The 25,570-nt window shown below is 42.0% G+C and overlaps 1 protein-coding gene across 2 annotated transcripts; it reads left to right on the top strand.

The window, feature by feature from the left end:
* Window positions 1–14,076: 14,076 nt before the first annotated feature.
* Window positions 14,077–25,346, top strand: VMA21 (vacuolar ATPase assembly factor VMA21). 2 transcript variants are annotated; one of them, XM_079123896.1, is made up of 4 exons: window positions 14,077–14,180; window positions 14,316–14,582; window positions 20,283–20,392; window positions 21,127–25,346. In XM_079123896.1, the coding sequence occupies exons 2-4, from the start codon at window positions 14,473–14,475 to the stop codon at window positions 21,267–21,269; spliced, it is 363 nt and encodes a 120-aa protein (XP_078980022.1). In that variant the 5' UTR covers window positions 14,077–14,180; window positions 14,316–14,472; the 3' UTR covers window positions 21,270–25,346. The 2 variants fall into 2 exon arrangements, with proteins under 2 accessions (XP_078980022.1, XP_078980023.1); XM_079123897.1 differs by lacking the exons at window positions 14,077–14,180; window positions 14,316–14,582 and adding an exon at window positions 14,667–14,835.
* Window positions 25,347–25,570: the final 224 nt, after the last annotated feature.

The following is a 25,570-nucleotide window of genomic DNA, read 5'->3' as shown; positions in this document are numbered from 1 at the left end:
TTCCCTTTCTAAACCAACCAAAGTGACACTCATCACTCCTCAATCTGCTTTATTTTTCTTCATTGCCAGAATTGCTGCCTGACATTGTCTTAGGTATTATAATCTTTGTCCATTTGTCCTAGTAGAATATGAGCTTTACAAGGAAGAATCTTGGTGTGTTTTGTTTCCCAAGCACTGAGAACAATGCATGGTACTTGTTGGTTGACTAAATGGTTGAACACATATTCCACAGTGGTTCTTCTGGAACTTTTCATTTCCTCAAACAATTTCATTATTTTGAGAAACTTAAAATCACATTGCAGGGCTGCAATTCCACGATGAAACAGCTACCACCCAAATCACTAGAAACAGCATTGCACCAGAATGATGGGGGTTAGGAGGGATGGCTCAAGAAATGAAGAGGAACTTGGGATTGGCAAGTGACTTTTGAGTATAGTTTTCTCTTAATTTTTTTGCATTGCCGGGGATTGAATCCAGGGCTTCACACATGCTACAACTGAGCTACATCCTCAGGTATTTTTATTTTATTTCGAGGCAGGGTTTCACGAAGCTGCCAGGTGGCCACCAACTAGAGGTCTTCCTGTCTCAGCTTCTTGAACATCTGAGATTATGAATACAGTTTTTGTATAAGAGGAGCTTGTGAGGGTGGAGATTTAGGATAAATTTTATAGCTTTTATTTCCCCAGAATGCGTCTCGATCTTATAGTGCTTCTGGAGTCATCCCCCATGAAACTCAGAAAACACTCTCACTCCATGCCCCACAGCAATACCTTCTAGACTTTATGCATCATTAAAAATTCAGGGCACTCCCCATCTGTTCCATCAGCCTTCCCAGGTAAGAGGAAGCCCGGCTTAGGAAAAAAGTGATGTGGTCCCATTCAGCGGAAAGGTGGGAACCAAACTTCATACTGCAGGCCCTCATTAACTAAAATCCCTAAAGGGTTTTGGCTCCCCTTGCCACTTCTGTGCCAGCCACAAGGGTTGTGTTTGCTCCGCAGAGGCCCTGCATCTGCCAGACTCGGCTGTGAGTGTTTACCCTGCTGTGCTGGCAAAGGCCCCGGTTCCTCGCCAGCTTCTGCACCTTCTGTATGCCAGAGCAAATAGCTTTTCATCCTCATGGCACCTGATCCCTAGAAGTTCTCTCTCTAAGGATCTTCTCCTGTCCCAGAAGAATGCTCATGAGCAAACTCGGGTGCCTTGGCGAATGTTGGAGGGATGATGAGCAGCCGAGCTCCGAGCTGTCAACAGGAGGGATTCCTCTCCGTTAGACCCCTCCGAACATCACAAGGAAAATCAAAAAATCCCTTCTGATTCGCAGCCCTGCTTACCTGCTCTGTTTCCCCACATCATTTACCACCTCCTAATAAGATCTCATTTGTTGTTATTTGAATTGTTCATCTCCCTCCTCTAGGCTTTCAGCTCAATACTGACAAAGATTTTTTGTCAATTTTATTACCGATGTGAACAAAATCTTTATTCCTAGTGCCTAAAATGATCACCAATGATCATATGCCGCTTACTACATGCTTAAGTTAGTAAACACAAAATCAATTATTTCTCACAATAATGTATGAGGAAAGCACTGTCATGATACCCATTTTACAGATAAAGAAACCCGAGGCATAGAGAGTTAAGTGACTTATTCAAGGTCACATAGCTAGTGAATGACAGAATTAGGATTTGAAGACAGGCTTACCCTTAACCACTAGTGTATACAATTGAAACAAACTAGTGCCTTGCACACTGTAGGCACTCAATAAATCAATATGAGACTAAATTGGTAAATGAAGTCCTTCATGCCAACCCCAGAGGTCCTGTGTCTCCACATGTCTTTCCTTCTTTCTCACCCCCTCCTTCCTTTGTTCACTTCTTCTTTCTTCCTTGCCTCTTTCCCCTAGGTAACAGGGGTGAGTTAGCTGCATTAGGAAAGGGGTGCAGCCAGGCAGCCAGGCCCCTCTCCAGTCATTCTTTCCTCTGGGACACAAATACTTTCTGAGCCCCTAAAATTATGCCAAGAACTGGAAAAGGCGCAAGTATGCATGAAACAAATTTTCTGAACTCAATAGACTAACGATATGAAGGAAGGCCGTGACCAGGCAGAGCAACACCACCCAACTCTGATACGAAACGAATGAATACAAGTGCTGACAAAGGGGGGCAATCGGCACATAGCAGGACCCTACTAGAAGCACCAAGGGGGTGATGAACTCAGACTTGACCATTAAGAAATGATTCTTAGAAGCTCGGATTTCCAAAGCTGTCAGTGAGACGTGAATTCCAAGTGAAGGAGGAGGACTCGTGAAGGAGTCATGAAGTTGGGGCAGCACATCCCCAGGGCATAGACAAGGCTTCACAGGACATGCTTGTCAGCCAGAGAAGGATGTGACCTGTGGGAGCTGCTCAGTGTTTCCCGACCTTCTCCTCATCTCCTCATGTCATCCCTGACATGTGCTGGTGGGCATCTTGCTGTTCTTCACAGGAACCTATGGGGTCTCTTGCCCACATGTCCTCTCTCCTGTTTTATTTGAATCCTCCTTTCTTTCTTTTCCCTTTATGTGCACAGGATCTCATTTCCAGCTCCTGGCTATATTACTCTCTTGCTCTGACCACCCTGGAGGGTGCTGTTTTTCCCATATGGTGGCTACTTTCTCACCCCACTCTGCCATGGTCCTGCTTGGCATGCTGTTAAGCAGACAGGCAGCAGCACGCTTCTAGTAGGTTCCTACTATGTGCCAGGCCTTGGGCCATGGAAAGCACCTCCCTCCTCACCCCCTTGGTTTTGCCATCTGGGAAATGAAAGGGTTGGATTCTATGATCTTGGAAGTTCCTTCCAGCTGCAGCATTCTAGGGGAGTATTTGAATGCCCTCCTTTTGAAGCTTTGAGTTCTGTAGGAAAATGATTACCATAAAAATGTTTCCAGGTTGGTGCACTGGCTTCTGTCAGGGCCTCACTGTTTGACAACCGCTGTGCAGACTTAAGTGATATTTACACGCAAAAATGTTTTACTGAGGGACACCATCATTACTCTGGTGTCAGGGGCCAAGGATAACACCCCATTACAGGCCTTCCCTGTTATATGAAGAAAGAAAGATTCATTCACTCATTCAGCTGAGCCCAACTGTGTACACAAGTCTGTACTAGGTGCTATAAAAATATGCCTGATCTCACCACAGCCTGAGAGAACACAAAACCATAAGAGTTTTGAAGGAAGGAACTAGTCATGTAGCATAATCCACCCTACTCCTCAGTCCCAGAGTGAGGACCCCTCTGCTCTACCCGCTGCCCACCAAGGGGACAGATTCCATTGTACAGTTACTTTACAAGTCTACAAATTAGAAGGTGGTGCTGTAGAATGCCATTAGAGCCCCTCTGGTCCCACCTGCATCTAGTTCTGATGCTTGGCAGATGGGAAAATTAAGAGGCACATTCAAAGTGACACTGGAGCCCCGCACAGAGTCACACTTGTATCCAATCTTTTTAACCCTAGTCCAGGGCTCGTTCTAACCCATGGTTCAAGCTGATTCTTTCATTAGGACTTTGTAGTTTACAAGGGAACAGGGCACCCATTAGGTCATGAGATCCTCATAGCAAATGATTGCCAAGACTGGCACCCCCCCCCAACACACAGTTGTGGGATCTGAGTTACTCCACTCTGCAGTTGGTTCCTATTCTTATCTGAACCACCTCTTTGATGTGACCTACTTCAAAACTGCCTGCCATTCAGACACCAGCCTACAATAAGTTCTGCAGTCTGACTGCCTGGTGCCAGACCTTCAGCTTCAGGTCTATACCTGTCCATTGTAACCCAGCTGCTTCCTCAATGGGTCCTGTGTGTCTGCCTTGTGGACATACAGGTGAGATGCAACAGTGGTCATCGAGGGGATGCACATTTGAAAACAGAGGCTGATCTCAAGCTTGTGATCCTCCTGCTTCATCCTCCAGAGTAGCTAAGATTGCAACCCTGTGCATAGCCAGAGGCAACGCTTGCTCCAACTTGCCTTGTGGGATTCAGAGGTGTTTTGAAAGGAGAGGTAGGGAATGCTGGCTGTCTAGATCCAGCACTGAGACATGTGTAAAGTGGGGTAACTGGGCCATGTGCCCCAATAAAGCATATGCCACCAAAGTGAAGGCATTACTCCCAAGGTGAAGTGATGGCAGGTGGGCAGCAAGGCAATAGAGACAAGGCTGCTTTCTTGGCACAGAACTTTCCAGCAGTCAGATCGCAGTCTAACCTGGAATTGGGGGCCTGCACACACATCTTCTGTGAATCAGATTTCCAAAGGAGTAGCTACTTTGTGGTGCAAACATTGGACTCCGTTGACAATACCTGTTGACAGACTTGCCTGGATTTGCCTCTGCAGGATGCAGGCTCCTCTCTTACCTGACTTGCCCTCTGGCTTCCTCAGGCCTAAAGTACTACCTTGTCAACCACAAGGCAGTGCAGAACGGAGTTCCTCTCAAGGAAACCTTGATTCTATAGGGCTTAATGCAATGGGGACCTCAGAACCTGGGGGCTGGGTAGCAGAGTGGGGAGTCATGAAGCTTGGCCTTTCCCCATTTTAACTGTACTAGCCTAGATATATATTTCAAGGGCTCTTATGAGGAACCACTCCGGGAACACATCTTATAAATCTTCACTTTTCTGGCTTCAATATTCTCATAGCAATGTGGGGAGCAGACAAAAAGAAGGTGGGTAATGAGAGTCACAGAGGTGGCCCAGCAGGATTCTCAGTGCAGCTCAATGTCACAACTTTGACTAAAGACACATGTTCAAGACATTGTACTGCGAGCAGTACAAAGATGAGGTCATCAACCAAGTCCTCTTCTTTTCTGGTGTGCACTCTAGGGGGAGAGATGAGATGTCACAAATACTTGCCATATGAGTTAAAGAGTTAAAGCACTAACTTGAAAGCCCAAAGTGCCTTCAAGAATCAGGAGATGTTGAGAAAAGAGATGGCACTTGGGAGGTGGAAAAAATAGGAAAGGCAGCACTTCCAGTGGAGACACAGCATGAGACCATTGAGGACCAGCATGTTTTGGTTGTCCTACAAGGTTGTCTAAGCTTGCAGCCACTTCAATGTTTATAGCAACTCAACTCACAATAGCTTAGTATGGAACCACACTAGGCGTCCTTCAACAGATGAATGGATAAAGAAAATGTGGTATATGTGCTCATATGGAATATTACTCAGCCATGAAGAATGAAATCATGGTATATACTGGTAAATTGATGGAACTGGAGACTATCATGCTAAGAGAAATAAGCCAATCCCTAAAAAACAAAGGCTGAATGTTCTCTCTGATATGTGGATGCTAACCCATAGCAAGGGAGGGTAGAGAGGGGAAGAATAGAAGTTCATTGGATGAGACAAAAAGGAATAAAGGGTAGTGGGGAGGGGAATAGGAAAAGATAGAGTGAATCAAACATAACTTTTGTGTGTTTATATATGAATACACCAACAGTGTAACTCCACATCACTCTACAACCTCAAGAATGGAATCCTAATTAAAATATGTGATATTCCATGTATGTGTAATATGTTGAAATACACTCCACTGTCATGTATGTCTAAAAAGAACAAATAAAAAATTCATTGGTAACTTAAGATGTAAGATCTTTTTTCTTCTTTACTGTGCAGGTTCATGGGAAGAAATTACTTAAAACAAATTTGACATATATAATAATGTTATTTCATTTTGTTGATATATTTTGTATTGTACATAGGACATAAATGTTTATTTAACTCACACAGACACAGACACAGACACACACACACACACACACACACACACACACACACACACACACACACATACACGAATAAGAACAACGTTGTCCAAACTGGGTGGGGTCAGGTTCCCAGGCTGGGGGTGGGTGGAGGAGAGGCATGGCAGCGAGAGCAGGTCCTGACCTAGCAGCATGAACCCACACATGTGCTGCCTGCATGCACACACACACACGTGAATATGCTTCTGGGCTTTTGGCACATTTTTGTTATAAAGGCAAATACAAATTAAGATTTGATTCTTTACATTGAAAAATAAGAGCTTCCTCCTTTCCTTTTTATTCAGAATTTCTCTGTTGTTATTAAAAGAACATAAATCTTTTCAATGACCAAATGAGTGTCTTGCCACTCTCAGGAGTGAAGAATGTTTCCTCCTGGACAAGAGGGCCATCTTTCTGCAACAGAATTGCTGAGGAAGATAATGTCTGATCTCCCATTTTCCTGGGAAGTGTTGGGCCTAACTTCTGCTTTTGCCTCTCTCCAAATTGTGAAGCCTGCAAAATGTAGTGGCTTTGAAGGAAGGCCCAGTCACTGAGCTAACCAACTCTGTTTTGTCCCTCTCTCCATTTGTCTCTTTTAACGTTTTTCCCTCTGAGCTACTTCCTTCTGCAATTACCTAGGATTCCAAGAACAATGAGTCCAACTGATAACCATCTTCATGATAAATGACTGAAACTATTTTCAAGCAATGGTGAGCCTTGCAGAGCAGACCACCCCATGATGAGATTGCCCCACACATACTCCATTGTGAAACAAAGACTGTCCCCCCAAAGCAGGAGCAATCATCTCACGGTAGGAACTGAGTTACTCCTTCAAGCAGTGACCTTCCCAGAACTTCACAGAACCAGTTCTAAGATAATGATCTACCAGATCATGGCCTGACCAGGATGACTTACTCTTCCAGTTACACAAAACCTTCAGTCATGCAATCATTCAACCTTTGCTCTCATCCTGCTTTTCTATAAATCCTCAAAGTTTCTATCAGTCCCTTGAAGACAGATCTTTGGTCACTGTATCCTTATATCTTCCCTTCTCTTCCAGTGTGACCTCACTGATTAAAGCTTCTTTATTGTCCTTCACCACTGCTTGTCTCTTTGATTGGGGCAGGTAGCCACACCTGGTCTGTTGGGCCCACCCTAGCTGGGGCCTTTACTCAAGGGATTTAACAGCAGCTTGTACTCGCTGAGCTATAGGAGACTTCCTATCTTTGCAGTCACTTTAGCTTGTTACCTGTGATTCATACCACATTCTGGATTAGTGCTTATTTGATAACATTTTCTTTCTCTTCTGTTGTTACGAAAGAGGTTCTTAGGGCTGGGAGGAATTTTATTTTAAATTATATTTCCACCAACAATATACACAAAGTTCACATGCAGGCAGGCACACGTAGACAGTCACCCATGTCCTTACACACTTGATGAAGCACACTCACATACTTGCACACACACATGCATGTGCACACCCCATTCACTTTGCTCCATTGGGAATGGATTCTCTTCTAAGTAGGACAGAAACCAGAGGAGCAGCCTGGGACTGCTAACCCAAAACACAAAGGCCACAAGCCTGGGCCTTGAGCACTTTCTTCATCTTTTATTCCTGTCCCCCACCCTACCCTTGGAATGTAACCAAGGACTTTGCACGTGCTACATAGGCACTTTACCACTGAGTTGCATCCTCGGCCCCATCTTGCTATCTGTGACCAAACCACAAGCTCCACATTGTCTTATTTCTCTTAAGTTTCTTTTTCCCACTATAGATGCATTTTTTCCTTTCTCTGTTGCTTCTTTTATTCAACTCGATCATGGAAAATGTAAAAATGGAGAAGGAAAAACAACAACCCAAAAAAGGGTTTATAGCTCTTTGGCATTGTGATCTTGCAAACACAATGGGTTTCCCCTTAGATTTCTCAACTCAGTCACTCGTTCATCAATTATGTGTCTATTTATTCACAAAACATTTGGAGTGCAGTTCAGGGTAAGCGTGGCAGACTCTGTAGGATGGGGAGCTGGAGACCAAGATTTCACCCTGGAGTCACCTTGATTGAGGGGCACCTAGACAGCTTGCTGGTCCCATCAGGTCCACATCCATCAGTTGGGCTTTTTTGTTGTTGTTGTCCTAATTAGTTATACATGACAGTAGAACGCATTTTGACACATTACACACAAATGGAGCATAACTTCTCATTCCTCTGGCTGTACAGGGTGCTGAGTCACATAATAGTATACTCATACATGTATATAGGGTAACAATGTCTGCCTCATTCTACCATCCTTCCCACCCCTGTATCCCCTCCCCTCCCCTCAGTCCCCTCTGCACAATTCGAAGTTCCTTCATTCTTCCCTACCCACCCCCAACAATGGATCAGAATCCACTTATCAGAGAAAACATTCAGTCTTGGTTTTTGGGAATTGGCTCATTTCACTTAGCATGATATTCTCTAGTTTCATCCATTTACCAGCAAATGCCATTAATTTCATTCTTTGAGTCTAATACTCCATTGTGTATATGTACCACATTTTCTTTATCCATTCATCTGTTTTAGGGCATCTAGGTTGGTTCCATAGTTTAGTTATTGTGGATTGAGCTTCTATAAACACTGATGTGGCTGTGTCATAGTAGTATGCTGATTTTAAGTCCTTTTTGTATAAACCTAGGAGAGGGATAGCTGGGTCAAACAGTGATTCCATTCCACGTTTTCTAAGGAATCTCCACACTGCTTTCCAGAGTGGCTGCACCAATCTGCAGTCCCACCAACAATGCGTGAGTGTGCCTTTTCCCCCACATCCTCGCCAACACTTATTATTGCTTATATTTTTGATAATTGCCATTTGAACTGGAGTGAGATGAAATTTTACAGTAGTGTTGATTTGCTCAGGTTGGGCTTTGAATGGGCACAGCTTCCCTCCCCTGTCCCTGGCCTGCTAAAAAGAAACTCTGCTCTGGATCAATCACAGCCACCCTGCCCTGTGCTCTTCGAGTTTGGGAAGGTGGCATGGAAACCATTCTTGGAGATAACCAGTGCTGGACATGCAAATTGCTCTGTGAACATTGTTTCTGGAGCTCTTGAGCTCTGGTTGATACTTACCATTTCATTCAGTCAATGGGTTGTTCAAATCTCCTCCAAACTGGGCTCTTGTTGAACACATGTGCTTATATTGGGGTGTGGCCCTGTTACATGAAACCTCAGGGGCCTCTGTCCTAGTCCCTTTTTCTGTACAATAGCCTATGGTGACAAGCCAATTTGGAGAGTACTTCAGCCAACATGCAGTTGGCAGCTAAGTCCCTGCCACATCTCAAGCAGGGATCCTCTCCTTGTATCAAACCTTTGGGGTTCTAGGGGCCATGAGGGGTCTGGGCTGATCCCATACCATGCTGCGCAGGCAGCAGTGCCATTTCTGGGTTTCCCAGTGCCTATTTTATCTTTCCAAGGGATCTATTAGTGTGCTATAGGAAGTCAGCTGGGTAAAAATAGTCCTTATCTGTGGACACTGAGTATTCCCTGGCTGCATTAGCACCGTGCCCTCACTGGTTTTAAAATCCGAGCTTAACTATCTGGCACAGAGGGCTGGAAGGCATAACCTGATATGAATTTTAGGTCAATGGATAAGACTCAAGGGACCAGAGGAGCTGTGAGAACTTCATCAAGCTCATTTTCCTTAGCCTCAATTTTTCCACCTATGAAATAAGGGTGGCATAGAAATTGTAGGCATCGTAAACTGGCTCTGTAAAATAATGCAAAAAATCTTGTTTCATGGCAGCACTGGTAACTAGAAGCTGATATGACATGAGGTGAAGTAGACCCTGAGTAAAACATGCAATTCATTGACCAGGGGATTATGACACTGGAGTTTTTACTATAATGAACCCTTACTCTTTTTCTCCCCCTAGAAGTGGAAGTACATGTTTTTTTTCACCAGTAAGCATATTTTACTAGTTTGTATTTTGAGGAAAAAAATCACATTCTATATTATAAAGAAACTACAGTAATTGTCTTTCTCATGTATTCAGCACAAGGTTTTTTGATTGGTGAAATTTAATTCCATTTTCCTTATTTCTTAAGTTTTAAAATGCCAGACTGTGAAGGATAAGTTTTCAAAAGTACCAGGTGGTGTTTCAAGTAATTTAATCCAAACCCCACAGTCACTATCCAAAAAGGAAATGCAGAATATGATTTTGTGGGTCAGTAAGGCAAATCAGAGGGTGTTTTGACATCTGACTTTAGGTGCATAATTTACATGTTATCCGGTTAACAGCACACCAGTTTAAAATGATATGGTGGAGAAAACACTAGACTGAGATTTAGGGACTATAAATTCTCTAAGACTACGGATTTGGGGCAAGTCACTTCCCATTATTAGTTCTCAGTTTTCCAAACCAAAGCAAAAGTGTCAAACCTGTGGTTCTTTCAGTTGATAATCATTTTCTGATCCTTCCAGGAATAACGTAGGTACACTAAGGTTTTCCTTTGTAGTGACCATGCCCCCTTATGTCACTCTGTACCCATAGCAAAAGCTCTGTTTGGACTCTACTTTTATCTAATTCTTTAGACCTGGTTCATGTAGGAGGTACCAGGGGTTTGTTTAAAGGGCAACTTGCTGACTAAATTCTTTCCTTGTCTTACATTTTTTCAGTTTATTTTAAAAGTTCTTTCTGTACCTCAGTAAGCACAGTACACGTTGCTGTAGTGTCAAAGTCATCAAGAAGGTATGACCAATGGCATTATTCACAGAACTAGAAAAAGAAAGTTTTTAAATTCATTTGGAAGAATATGAGACCCAAAATAGCCAAAGAAGTCCTTAGCAAGAAGAGTGAGGTTGAAGGCAGCACAAAACCTGACCTCAAATTATACTACAGAGCTATAGTAAAACAAACAAACAAACAAACAAAAAAACAGCATGGTACTGGCATCAACATAAACAGGAGGACCAATGAAGCACAATAGAAGACACAGAGAAGTCCTACATATATACAGTCATCTGATACTTGACAAAGGTGCCAAAAATGTGTGTTGGAGAAAAGACAGTCTTTTAAACAAGTGGTGCTAGGAAAACTGGAGATCCATATGTACAAGAATGAAACACGATCTCTACATCTATCTCACCCTGTACAAAGGTCAAATCAAAATGTATCAAAGACTTAGGAATTAGACCATACACTTTGCAAGTGCTAGAAGAAAATAAAGGGTCAACACTTCAACATACTGGTGCAGGCAATAACTTCCTTAACAAGACCCCTAAAACTCAAGAAATGAAATCAAGAATTAGGGATAGGGTTGTTGCTCAGTGGTAGAGCACTTGCCTAGCACATGCAAGGCAATGGATTCAATCCTTGGCACCACATAAAAATAAATACATAAAGTAAAGGTATTGTATGCATCTACAATGAATAAATATCATGCCATCAAATTAAAAAGCTTCTGCAGAGCAAAGGAAATAATCAAAAGTGTGAAGAGAGCGCCTACAAAATGGGAGAAAATCTTTGCCAGCTGCTCCTCTGTATGGGATTAATACCCAGGTATATAAAGACCTCAAAAATGTAGCACCAACCTCCCCAGTCAATAAATAAACAAAATAACTAAACAGACATTTCTGAAAAGAAGAAGCACAATGTTTAACATCTCTAGTACTCAGGAAACTGCAAATGAAAACTATGCTAAGATTTCTTCTCATACCAGTCCGAATGGCAATTAACAAGAATATAAGAGGTGGAATGAAACCAGATGCCCATCAGTAGATGAATGGATAATGAAAATATGATATATATACACAATGAATTCTGCTCAGCCATAAAAAAAGAATGAAATTATGGTATTTGCTGGCAAATGGATAGAAATGGAGAAAATCATGCTGAGTGAAATAAGCCATACTCAGAAAATCAACGGTGAAATGTTTTCTCTCATATGCTGAAGCTAGAACAAAATAAGGGAGAAAAGGGGGATGGGATACCATAAAGATACAGGGAAGATGAGTGGAGTAGAAGGAGATTGAGAGGGAGGGAGGAGGTACAGGAAAGAGAAGGAAATGCAGAATGACCCTAACGAAATCATACCACATGCAATGTGAATATATCTCAGGAATTTCTACCTTTAAGTGTATGTAGAAAGCACCAATCAAAAGTAAATAAATAAATAAATGAGCTAAAAGAGGGGCCATAGAACAGAGGAAGGAGAATATGGGAAGGGAGGAGATGAGGGGAAGGTATGGGGGAACTGAGACTGAAATGAAGAGATCAAATTCCACGCATGTATGATTTTGTCAAATTGAATCCAACCATTATGTATAACCGTAATGCTCTAATAAAAATTAAGAAGGTATGAGAGCTTTAGTTGATAAGAAACAAATTTATGTAAATCAGAATGAGTGACCATTTTTTCCATGTGAGATTTCATATATGAATGGCTCTTGTTTATCACACAACTGTCACACAGGTGGCTATCGTGAGATTGTAGAAGTGCCCACCTGGGACTCAAGTCACGCTAGATCTCAATAGATAGGTAAGTCCCTTCCCTGTCTGGACCACAGATTCCACATCTGTACAAACAGATGTTTAGATTATTGTGATATATTGAATTGTATCCTTACCCCCATCAAATTTGTTTTGTTGTAGCCTCCTGCACCTCATTGTGTGAACTCACTTGGAAACAGTATTGTGGCAAATGTAATTAGTTAAGAAAATTTCATAAGAGAAAAGGGAGGCCACCTTATGCAATATGACTGGTGTCCTTTGTAAAGTAGAAATTTGGACACAAAGACGTAGGAATGCCAAAGATTGTCAGCCAACCACCAGAAGCAGCTAAGAGAAAGAAGCATGGAAGAAATCCTTCTCTTGCAGCCTTCAGAAGGAAGTAACCTTAATCTCACACATCTAGCCCCAGAACTGAGAGATGATTAACTTCTGTTGTTCAAGCCACTTTGTGATACTTTGTTACAGCAGCCCCAGATAACTAATAAAACCACATCAGCGGCTCCTAATATTTTTACTACCAAGAACCCTTTTGTTCTTTGTCCCCTTGTGGACAATATTCATTTCTTAAACAAATATTTATTGAGTGTCAACTATAAACCAGGCCTTATTCTAGGAATTGGGAGCACATGTTCCTTCCTCCATGTTCCTTCCATGTTTGAACAGATTTACTAAGGTTTATTTTAGTTTAGCAATACTTTATGTGTTTTCTCATGAAATAACGAGGATTAAGTCATCAATCTAATTATTGCCCCATATCAAAGAAAGGTGATGTTTTAAGTAGCTTTTGATGCCTTATACTATGTAAACATTTCAATTGTTAGTTTTTTAAAATACGGAAAATTGGCCTGGTATGGTGGTACCTGCCTGTAGTCCCACTGACTGGGCTGTCTGAGATAGGACTGCAAGCTTGAGGCCAACCTCAGTAACTTAGTGAGACCTCATCTCAAAATAAAAAGGACTAGGGATGTTGCTCAGTGGTATACCACCCCTGAGTTTGTTCCCCAGTGTGTATGAATTTTGTATGGAAAATTGTTCTCTGTATTTCTCCATTACTACATTCATGGGAGTAATGGCCTCTCCTGGATGATTCTCTGCAGCAGAAGTCCACAGACTTTCCCTGTAAAGGGACAGATAGTAAATATTTTAGGTGTTGTGGACCATACCACCTGATACAACTAAACACTGCAGTTGTGGACAAAACAAATGAATGACTGTGATTCGATTCCAATATATTTTATTTATAAACACTGACATTTGAATTTCATAATTTTCATGTGTTATGAGATGTTATTCTTTGGACTTTGTAAAACCACTTACAAGTGGGGAAAAATGATTCTTAGCTCGTTTGCTGTAGAAAACCAGGCAGCAGGCTATATGTATTTGGTTGGCCACAATTTGTCAACCCCAGGGCTAGATTCTTTGTAGCTCTTCCCTAAATTCTTATATTAGTTGGTTCTCAGCCACCTAAAGATCGAGATGAGGCCCATAGAGGGATTATTAAGTTTGAACTTAAGTTCGAAGCCCAGGCTTCCTGCTGCTCAGTCTGCTGCCCTCTCTCAGACTTTAAGCTGCTGGGTTAGTCATGATCTCAGATGTGGTCTTTATGTTCCTGTGGTGCAGAAAATAGATGTGTGGTCAGCGGCCCTTTCCAGACGTCGCCCATGTAAGGGCTGTCCTCTTATTAGCAGCCAGTGGCAACCTAATTTTGACAAGCCTGACCCTGAGCTTACACACCCTTTTCGTTTACATCTCTCTCGGGTTGCCATCTGTCCTTACTATTTGAGTCCCTGTTGTCTCATTGGCGGCTGAGCAGCTGCAAAATGTTTTTAACTTTGAGTGGAAGTTGGGGTCACCGCTACCGGACTGGAACAATCCCTCCCAGCAAGGACTGTGATTTCAGCGGCGGTTCCCTAGTTTTACGGACTCTGGTGAGTGGAGAAGCAACTCCTCCCCGCTTCCCATGGCAGGACTTCCACTGCGGGCAGTAATTAACGAGCCGTTTGCTCCGGGGCTGGTGGAATAATGTGCATTGCTTTTTTGTGTTGTTGTCGGAAACTGCTTAGTTGCCTAGCACCACAGACGCCTGTTTCCTTGTCCTCCCCGCGGCTCCTGTGCTGTGGTCGCCTTGCTGCCGCCGGTCGGCGATCCGGACTAAGACGGTGAGAGAGGCGTTCGCTCGAGCTCAGGGGGCGACGGCGACGACACCCGCCCGGCAGGAGTATGCTGCGAGGCAAGTCCCGGCTCAACGTGGAGTGGCTGGGCTACTCGCCCGGCCTGCTCCTCCAGAACAAGCCGCTCCTGGCAGGGCGCACGCCACGCAACCTCCGCGGGTAAGTCACGTGAGCTCCAACGCCGAACCCCAGCCGGTGCCGCCGCAGCCTTGCATCACCACCCTGCGCCGCGCCTGCGTACTTCGCCCTGCACGGACTTCCCGGGCACTTCCGGCGCAGCCGGCCTGGAACTGTGTCGCTCGCTTAGGGGCCGCTGAGCCCAACCCTCTGCCGAGTGCTGCGGCCGGCACGGGGACACAATGGAGCGCCTCGATAAAGCGGCACTGAACGCGCTGCAGCCACCTGAGTTCAGGTAGCCCCGAGCAACTCCCGGTCCGCAAACGGGCGGGCTCTGGCCTGCGGTGGGCTGAGGGAAGGCCCGAGCAGGACTGCGAGGGCGTGGGATCCGGACCCTTAGGGTGTGACCACGGGGTGGGGGAGCCGGGGAGCAGGTTGGACCCCGCAGAGTCTGCATGGTCAGTCCCGAACGTAGCGCTTCGGAAGGAGGGATCCAGGGTGCCAGGACACAGCCAGCGGGCCTTCAGCTCCTGCTTCTGCCCAGGACTCCCTCCTGATGTTTGAATTGCACTCTCTCCCCCTACAGGAGCAGTTCTCTCGTAGTGGCGCCCCCTCCTCCACCGAAGAGCTTAATTAAGCTTCTCCAGAGCCCCTCACCACAATTGTTCTTATTAACAGAATATCAGCAAAAAGTTCTGAAAAAACCTCAGTGTGGGATACGACTTCCTCTTTTTGGTGAGGACAAAATTGCTCTGTCTTGAATACTTGAGTTTGGTTGCAGATTTGATGATATTACTTCTGCTCTTGTGGTAAAACTTGTAAAACCTCTGACTAATCAAAAAAAAAAAGGGGGGGGGGACACTCATCATGTAAAACTCCACCCCATCCCCACCAACAAACTTCAGAGAATTTCCAAACTAAAGGTCCATTGAATTTTTCAGGCAATAGCAACCCTGGATCCTGCAACCAATAAACCTGCTTCCTGAAAATTCCATGGGTGTCCTGCCTCTCCTGTCCTACATCATTTGGCGACCCAGACGGGACAGTGGAGGAGAAGACAGCTTTTCTGCCTCTCTCAGCCCCAGGTCCGGCTTCCCTGGGACGCTGGAGGACAATGCTTCTCCCTGGTGCACCACAGGCGACTCTTTGCCTGTAGGTGAGGCACCTCACCCCATATCCTGGAGTGGCCGCCCCAAAGCACCAGGGAACCCATGAGGAGCAGGAACCAGGAATATGGAAGTTAGACCACCACCAGAGTGAAACAGGTAGGACCCAGTCCATTGACGGTGCCCCACCTGACTTCCCACAGAGGCCTAAGCAGGGGGACGAGAGGCTGGATCAACCTCTGGGTCCTGAGTAACCTCCTCAAGGAGCTGGAGCTGAAAAGAACCCGGGAAGTCCCCCAGGTAGTCTCCATTCAGGGTCAGCGAGCACAGGGGAAACCGGGACTCCTTCTTCGGGTTTGGAATTTTTGGAATTGGGGCGATATAGAAATTCTGCTCTGGCCATATCTGTGTGGAAGTGTGTGAATGAGACGGAGCAAGGAAGGGTTCCGACCCAACCAAAGGACCCAAGGGAGTGTGGTGTAGTCCCTGATCCGCGGTTCCGGGGTGCCTCATACAGTCTGGGGAGGAATTCCACCGACCGACATCTAGGTGGAAGCTCCAGGTTGGGGGCTGATACCGACCACAAGGCTAAGAGGACCCTGAGTCCCCACGAGGAGAACAGCTGGAGATGGTCAAAGGGAGGGTTGTCCTAAGTGTGCGACACCGATGCAGGGTGGAATGTGGGAGGTACAGGAATGCAGGGTGGAACGTGGGAGGTACAGGAAGGAAACGGACTCCTTTGAAATGTCTGTTCCAAAACTCTGAGAAGACTTTTAATGGTAACTATGGGGTGAAACTCGCTCCACAAAGGTTTAACACTCTGCAAACTACAATGGCCAGCCATTGGTGTGGAATGGCCACCAGAAAGACCTTTAGACAAAACTGTCATTGGTGAGGTCCTTTCAATAGAGTCAGAACCCCTGGACACCCAGTCCAATTCCCTTGTATTGATTGCTGGCAAGAAACTGTACAGAAACAGCCCCCTTGGTGGAGAGCCTGTCTAGGAGGGCAGTCCAAGCTGATGATCGTGGGAATTATAATGGCCTGTAAGACCCAACCAAAGGGAACTAAACAGAGAAAAACCTGACAAAGAAAAGACAGAAAGGAAACCAGCACACTTAGGACAACCCTCCCTTTGACCATCTCCAGCTGTTCTCCTCGTGGGGACTGAGGGTCCTCTTAGCCTTGTGGTCGGTATCAGCCCCCGACCTGGAGCTTCCACCTAGATGTCGGTCGGTGGAATTCCTCCCCAGACTGTATGAGGCACCCCGGAACCGCGGATCGGGGACTCCACCACACTCCCTTGGGTCCTTTGGTTGGGTCGGAACCCTTCCTTGCTCCGTCTCATTCACACACTTCCACACAGATATGGCCAGAGCAGAATTTCTATATCGCCCCAATTCCAAAAATTCCAAACCCAAAGGAGTCCCGGTTTCCCCTGTGCTTGCTGACCCTGAATGGAGACTACCTGGGGGACTTCCCGGGTTCTTTTCAGCTCCAGCTCCTTGAGGAGGTTACTCAGGACCCAGAGGTTGATCCAGCCTCTCGTGCCCCTGCTTAGGCCTCTGTGGGAAGTCAGGTGGGGCACCGTCAATGGACTGGGTCCTACCTGTTTCACTCTGGTGGTGGTCTAACTTCCATATTCCTGGTTCCTGCTCCTCATGGGTTCCCTGGTGCTTTGGGGCGGCCACTCCAGGATATGGGGTGAGGTGCCTCACATACAGGCAAAGAGTCGCCTGTGGTGCACCAGGGAGAAGCGTTGTCCTCCAGCGTCCCAGGGAAGCCGGACCTGGGGCCGAGAGAGGCAGAAAAGCTGTCTTCTCCTCCACTGTCCCGTCTGGGTCGCCAAATGATGTAGGACAGGAGAGGCTGGACACCCATGGAATTTTCAGGAAGCAGGTTTATTGGTTGCAGGATCCAGGGTTGCTATTGCCTGAAAAATTCAATGGACCTTTAGTTTGGAAATTCTTCTAACTTATTAGCCCAGTGGAGGGTGGTGCTTGGAGGTTTACATTTTTGTAGGAATCTACATAGCAGTATTATTTTTTTTTCTTTTTGTGTTCACAGAAAGTGCATTTTGTCCCTTTTTTTTTTTTTTTTAATTACTCAGAGGTTTTACAAGTTTGACCAGAAAAGCAGAAATAACATCTTCAGGTCTGCGACCAAACTTGGCAGTTACAAGAAAGAGCAACTCAGTCCTCAAAATAGGAAGTCCTATCCCACATTGAGTTTTTTTCAGAACTTTTTGCAGATATTCTGTTAATAAGAACGATTTGTGGTGAGGGTCTCTGGAGAGACTTAATTATGATTCTTTGTGGAGGAGGGGAACCTACTGTATTTCTTAATAGAATTTGCAGCAACATCTTGAAGTGGATGAAAAAAGTTCTTTTAAGTTTTGCTTGCCACAAAAAGGAATGTGGGAAGATTTCTCTCAGAATTCACTGAAGAAACCTACATGGAGTTGGAAAACTGGGTGGTGGTAAGAGCAATGGTGCAAGGTTGATTTTGAACTTCCCTGTGGTGCCACCTTTAATTCTGACCTTCACTCCTCATTTCTAACATGTCTCAGCAAGCCGCGATTAGAGATACAAGAGAAAGCAATTGAATTATATCAGCCTTTGTTTTATAATAAAGTAAAATGGACAACTGCAGTGGGCTGGGTGAGGCTGGGAGCCAAAGAGAAAATGTGCTATGGAGACCAGGAGGATGTAACTTAGTTTTTCGAATTTTGTACACTTTGACCTTATACCGTCATGCCTACATAAGGATTTTTAGTAAATGACAGCTTTGTTGCTAGTGATATTTATTGCCATCTTAGTTTATGTAGGAACACTCTGGGAGGTTCACACAATGAAAAAATAGCCTGAAAACACTTTTCTCAGAACATATTCCTGGTGTTAAGTGATGCATGAATGCACTTATAAGTCAGTGAAATCTTAACCCAGAAAAATAGTCAGATTTTTAAATTTTAAGATAAAGAACGGGACTGTGGTTGTAGCTCATTGGTAGAGCAAATGCCTATCGTGTGAGAAACTGGGTTTGAGCCTCAGTATCATATAAAAATATAAAATAAAGGTATTGTAGCCATTTATGCCAAAAAATGGTCTGTTTATAGGAGATATTCTGGAATATTGTGAAAAATTAATAGGTAGATAAAAAATAAGATAATGAGGCAGTTATTAACTTCAGAAAAAAGAACGTGGAGGAAAATGGGTTGCAATGTTTTGTGAATAATATTGATACTGGCTTAATATAACATGGACCAGCGTTTAACAAAAAAAATCTATATAATTAGAGTGTGGGTAGGAAAAATGAATTACTGAGATAGGGGAGAGATATTTAGTGTTTTCTCACCATGGCGGGAAGTCAGCGGACAAGGAGTAAAGTTGACAGGTCAATAAATAGCGGTATAAGGGGCTGGAGATGTAGCTCAGTGATAGAGCCCTTGCTGAGATGGTGTAAGGCCCTGGGTTCATCTCCTGCACCAAAATGAATAAACAAAGAAAAGAAAAATGGATATAAGCGTACTGCTTGTTAAAGGTAGGAGAAAATATCAGTGAAACCAAAGAAGTTCAGGGTGGTAACGCAAAGGGATGAGAGACGTGTTTTAATCACAAGGCTTCGAGTGCTGTTTGACTTCTAAACTGGTACACGCGGATGTGCTTATTTCTCTGCGTTTTCCTTTCATAGAAAGTGTATTTTTAAACTTTAATAAATAAACAAACAAGGGCCTGGGGTATATTTGCATATTAAAGCAATCCTGGGTTCCATTGCCAACACTAGAAAGAGGAAATAGTGCGAGGGAGGGAAGGAGAGAAAGAAACGTTCTGTTGTCTCGTCATGTTATGAATCACTTTTTTTATTCTATCTTGTATATGGATTTTTTTTATGTTATCAGGGATTGAACCCTGGGGCACTCAACCACTGAGCCACATCCCCAACCCTTTTTTGTATATTATTTGGATACAGGGTCTCTCTGAGTTGCTTAGGGCCTCGCTAAGTTGCTGGGATGGTTGTTTTTGAACTGGGAACTTCACGGCTCAACCTTTCACGACACCGCATTACGACACTGCGATTACACGGGGTGCATCATAGTGGTGGCCAAATACATTTTGTTTTTCTGCTTTGTGTAGGTTTTTTTTTTTTCTACTTTTTAAACTGTTAAAAATATCACGTTAGACTGGTCTGCACAGACGCAGAATCCATCTTAAATTTCACTATATGCCATGATTTCTTTTGAATAAGATGAAGACTTTTGGGTGCCGGGAGGGTGGGACTTTCCTGTTGGAGGCGGGGCAGAGCGAACGCACCATATGGGTTTAAGAAGCTGGATTTGATTCTGCAAAATGGATCTGCGTCATTTTGCAGTGGAGCGAGCCGCGCCATGATCTTACAAATTCTCGATAGGGCTTGACAGGCGTCTCTTGCTTCACTTAAGGACTTAACTGCTATTTGCCACATCCCACCTTGGGTTTTTGGATCTTCCGATCTTCCGACAGTCCTCTCTGGTCACAGATTCCCAGGCAGGGGCATATTTTCCAGCATCTGATCTGTGTGGTTTATAGACTTACAGATGTACAACTATTTGTATATGGCTGTGAGGATTCTCAATTTTTCTTCGTTTACTTCATTCTAGAAGTGAAAGTTCATTAGCTTCCACACTGAAGACGCTCCTGTTCTTCACGGCTTTAATGATAACAGTTCCGATCGGATTATATTTCGCAACTAAATCTTACATATTTGAAGGTAATCCTCAACTCATAAAAAGACATTTTTCCCCTTACATATTTTAAGTTCTGTACTTTTAAAGTTTTTTTTTTTTATTTAGTTTCTGTACTCTGTTTATTGGTAAAGTAAGTATTGCTATTTTTTTCTCTGGTTTTTCTTTTCAAAATTAAGATCACGAATCTTCATGGAATGCACTCTTGCATCTCATGTGATTCAGAAGACTGGTTGACATGTAAAGAATTTGGTGGGGTGGTGTTTTTGTGTCAAACCTTAGGAGGAAGATAAAATTAAATCTCCTTTTTGATATTGAAGTCCTTAAGCAGCCAGGTGTGGTGGTGCACATCTGTAATTGTAGTCGCTTGGGGCGCTTAGCCAGGAGAATTGCAAGGTGGAGGCCAATCTGTGCAACTTAGTAAGATTCTGTCTCAAAATTTAAAAAAAAAAAAAAGAACTGGGGATGTATTACTCTAGTAATGTGCCCCTAACTTCAGGTCCTAGTACCCAAAAAAAAAAAAAAAAAAAAAAAAAATGGCCTTAAACAAAGTGATAATGATGATTTCCTTTCAATTAAGATTCTGAATATGTAGAAGATAGTCAAATCTTACTGAATACTCAATTTAGTACCATCCAAAATAGTACATTTTAATTGCTTGACTAGTTAAATAAATATGCAACCAATAAGAATTAGTATAGTTTGTTTTATACCTTGGTAAATTTTGAAATAAAATGAAAACTTTTTCTTTCTTTGATAGGTGCTCTAGGGATGTCCAACAGGGACAGTTACTTTTATGCAGCAATTGTTGCTGTTGTTGCAGTTCATGTGGTGCTGGCCCTCTTTGTCTATGTGGCCTGGAATGAAGGCTCACGGCAGTGGCGTGAAGGCAAGCAAGATTAAAGTGAATATCGCCTTTTCATGCAATTTAAATGATCTTTTAATATGGTAAATCTTTCTGGAGCATTGGTAATGAGTCAATTTTATTTGAATAAAGTTGAAATAACATGTTAAAATCAAACTTAAGGAGTCACATTTGACCATGTGTAAATTTTAACTCATCTAATATAGTATTTTGTATAATTGGGTTTAACTTCATGAATTTCCCATTTGGAAAGGAGAATTGAAAATGTTAAATTGGTATAAATGAATACATTAAGTGAGTTTCACATTATCCTGGGAACAGTTTGATTATCTTACAACAAAAAGAAAGTTTTATAACTTTTTGTCTTAAAAGTTGCTTTTAAGTTTTACTGTGCGTATATTAAGATGTACATAGTGGCACAAGTCTAAACTTCAACACAGGAGCATTTCCCTAACTATCATGAAAATACCAGGTCCTTGGATTTGAGATTTTAATTTCCTGTGGAAAACTGCTTAAATTTTGGACACTGGTATTAATCTGAATGTCACTGACAAATTTCACAAAAGTATAATTCCTAGTCAGAGTATATCTCTCATTACAATTATTTGATGGGAAAATTAAGATAAGTCACACCCCATTCATGGAAAGGAATTTGATTTATTGCAGGATCTAGAGAGCAAAGAAAAAGTGACTGTCCGCTGTGTGCTTTTAAGAGCAATTTATCACAATGTACTTCTCTCCCTAGTTCAGCATGAAAGTTAGGCTTCATTACAAAGTTTGTGGAAATTCCATTTAAAATTATAATTCCTACTTTTTAAAAAAATATATAATGTATATGAATCTGTATTTCATAAACTTCATATTTGCATACATTCACAGTGTAAACAATTCTGAAAATATTATTTTTATCACTATCCAAGAAGTATTCTAGGGATTTCTGGTCTAATGGTCTTTTTAATGAGAGCTTAGTTGCATTCAATATATAGACACATAAATAATCCTTAAGATACTTTTTAATGGGGAAAACATCCCTGTGATTTTACTTTAGTACTTTTAGTCTGTTCTTTCTAGCCATCTGGTACTGTTTGTCTGCAATCTAAAAACACTGATCCTTCAGATGTTTGTCTCTTAACTATAGAACCATATAAATATGTGGAAAATACATATTCAAACAGGAAAACAGCAAAAATTCCCCTTGTAATCTAGCCACATGGAGATAATCACTACTTTGGTTTGTATTCTGTGTGCAGTTTTGAAAGTTATTTCTCAATGCTAGTTCCATACATACTGCAAGTTTGGTTTAAGTTCAGATCCTGCCATTTGTATCTGATAGCTATTTACATTTTTTTCTCAAATAAATAATTTGCCATTTTCTTATAAAGCGCTTTTACTTTTAAAATTCAAATTTTCAATGTTTTTACCATATAGAAATGATAAATATGTAAGGAGATAAATATGTGTGACCTAATTTAAACCTTACACAATGTATATATGTATCAAAATATCACATGCCCCCCAAATATGTACAATATTTATGTTTTTATGTATTAGTTAAGAAAGTAAAAGAAAATATAAATTTCTTACAACTGATGATACTATTATAAGGACCCTTGGTTAAGTGTTTGCCATTATTAATTTGTTCACTGTTACTGATTTTTTATGTTGTGAAACTGGTCAAAAGGAAAAGAAAGATGATTAGGCATAAAAGTCAAGCATGCATTGGTGCTTGTAGAGCAAAGTAAAAGATCAGTGTGGAGATAGGATTGTTCTTAATTCTTGCTTAAAGGTAAATGCTGTCTACAGTTTAAATATCTTTAAGCAGGTATTCTAAAGTTAAAGTTTTTTCGGTAAATATTACAATTGTATATAATGACATTTGAGTCTAGGGTGTTTTGTTGTAGAGTTCTAAATGTTTTCCTCATTAGATCGCCTGCTGTATTTCGAATTATTCACCTGATTTTTTACATAATGCCATGGTTTTTCTTGTACTTTTGGAATCTTAGGCTGTTTGTAAAATAAAATGTCCAATGTTAGATAATTTTTTTGAGTTTAGACATTTACTGAGTAGCTAATGATATGTATATTTTTCTGTAAGTATTTAAACCAGGGATATGTGCAAACACATCATTTTCTCTTGGGAAAATACCAAGTGTTAAAAAGTTAAAATCAGATTTTAAGATTGATTGATATTGCTATTTAGAATTATTACTAAATAGACTTTTCAAAGCAGTTATTTTTCCTAGGGTTTTAACTGTTAGCTCACTAGTTTGCTGCTGATAACTGTGTTAAATAGCATATGGTATTTGACAAATAAGTTTATTTTTCAAGGTATTTTGCCAGTTTTCACTCGTATAATGTATATACTTCAAGATATATAGATAAGAAAGCTACAGTTGAGCCCTTATACATGTTTTAAGTTAGGAATATGTTCCCTGTTGGTGTGAAAACTGATTGTAATAATAACCTCAATTAGGAAGTGTAACTTGAAGCATCAGTTCAAGCTGCTGATTTAATCCCATTTACTGTAACTATAACTTCTAAACCCTTTGATTTACTCTCCAGAATGTAATCCTCTTTTCCCCCACTGAGCTAAAAAATGGCAAATCTGCTGGAGAATGTCATTAGCTTTTCAGATGGATACCATTTCGTGTATAACAGTAGAAGTTAATTTTGAGTTGTTAATGAAGTATTTTAAACCTGCCATTAAAAACAAAATAAAACCCTGTTTTTCAGCCAGGCAAGATGGTGCACACCTGTATTCCCAGCTACTTGGGAGGCTGAGGCAGGAGGATCATGGGTTCAAGGCCAGCTTGGGCAACTTAGCCAGACCCTATCTCAAAATAAACATAAAAATGTGCTAGAGATAGAGCTTTGTGGTAGAGTGCTCCTGGGTTCATTCCCTAGTACTCAAACAAGCAAAAGCCCTGTGTTTCATGGGCATCTTAACAGAAATAAGTTATAATAATTAGAATGTTTTTATCATAAAAATCACATCAGCTTTATCAAAAGAAACAACTGATTAACTTTGTTTCATGTTTATTTTACATCTTCATATAAATTTTACATATAGCTAGTGTACCCAAGGAGACAAGTAAAAACAGTTCAACAAAGTGGGTATACCCCCAAACAGACTATAGCTGAAGGTACATAAAATATGTAAATTGTTTTAAACCCAGACAAGTTCATGTTTATCGTTAATTTGTGCCCACACGAAGTTGTGGACTGTTGTCAAGCCCATTTGTTAAATGCTTCAACTGTGGCACAGAATTTGTTTCTTGGTTTAGGTCAGTGGCAGGTTTCTCTGCTGTCAAGCACTCCATGTCATCCACCTGGGTCGCACAATTGTTAATTCATATCCTGCTCCTGTGTTTAAGATAGTTTTTACAAAAGCTGTGCTAAAGTATACATTAATAATTTGACAAGACATTTTTTCCCCCTTTTTCAGGGATAAAGAATAAACTTAAAATTATTTTCAGGGACTTAGGCAACCTAACCATAAATATGACATGTAATCTATAAATAGTTTGGTCTTTTATTTATTCCTTAAAACAGACCAAAATTCCTCAACATCACTCCTGGCCACACTTTCCTTGCCTGTGTCACTGCTTTGTACTTTAAAGAAATACCTGAGTTCCTTTTAACATATTCTATAAGTCATATTTGTCGGTTATACAGACTAGTCTTCCTTTTTCCCATGTTTGGTGAGATCTCACTGAACAGGAATAATAGCAATAGCTAACAACATCTGCACAGCACCTTACAGTTTGCAAAGAACATTCACACATTCTCTTGAGTTTTGCATAGTGAACCTGTTACAGGATGTCTCTTGAGGTCGATACTGAGCGTGAGAATATTTAAGTCACCAGTGTCATTGGCTATGCCATAGTGTTGACTAGTGCTCTTGCTAGGGAGAGGATGTCAGTGTGCCTGGTTTCATGCCATGTGTCATTATTGCAATAGAGGGTGTGAGTTCTTTAGCCACTTGAATCAGATTGACTTTTGTAAGTGATGCTTTTCCTACCCTTATCTGGATGGGTTTTGTATTCATTATATTTTAGCCTGTCATTTGTATAAATTTGCAATCTGTTGTCATTAAAAAAGTGTCCATAATGCCACATTGATGTGTCTTGATTCAGTTAACAGTAAGGTTTTTAACCTCTCCTTTTTAAAATTTTGTGATTTTTTTTGTTTGTTTTATTCTCTATAACAGGTACAGCATGTGCAAGAATTGTTTTTAGGCTGTGTTTGTTTTCCTTCTGTTTGTGCCATGTAGAATATGCACAGAGCTTCAAGGATAAGCTTTAATGCAGTTCACGTATCCCAAAGGTGCTCAGACTGG

The sequence above is a fragment of the Sciurus vulgaris genome, assembly GCF_902686455.1.
Source record: "Sciurus vulgaris genome assembly, chromosome: X".
NCBI lineage: Eukaryota > Metazoa > Chordata > Mammalia > Rodentia > Sciuridae > Sciurus > Sciurus vulgaris.
The sequence above is the reverse complement of the archived record's forward strand: the minus strand, read 5'-3'. Positions and strand labels throughout refer to the sequence as shown.

Excerpts from the sequence above, each read along its gene's own strand:
- VMA21 (XM_079123896.1), top strand. The coding sequence starts at position 14,473 with ATGCTGCGAGGCAAGTCCCGGCTCAACGTGGAGTGGCTGGGCTACTCG. Across the intron at positions 14,583-20,282 it reads ACGCCACGCAACCTCCGCGG|AAGTGAAAGTTCATTAGCTT; the intron begins GTAAGTCACGTG and ends ACTTCATTCTAG. Across the intron at positions 20,393-21,126 it reads TAAATCTTACATATTTGAAG|GTGCTCTAGGGATGTCCAAC; the intron begins GTAATCCTCAAC and ends TTTCTTTGATAG.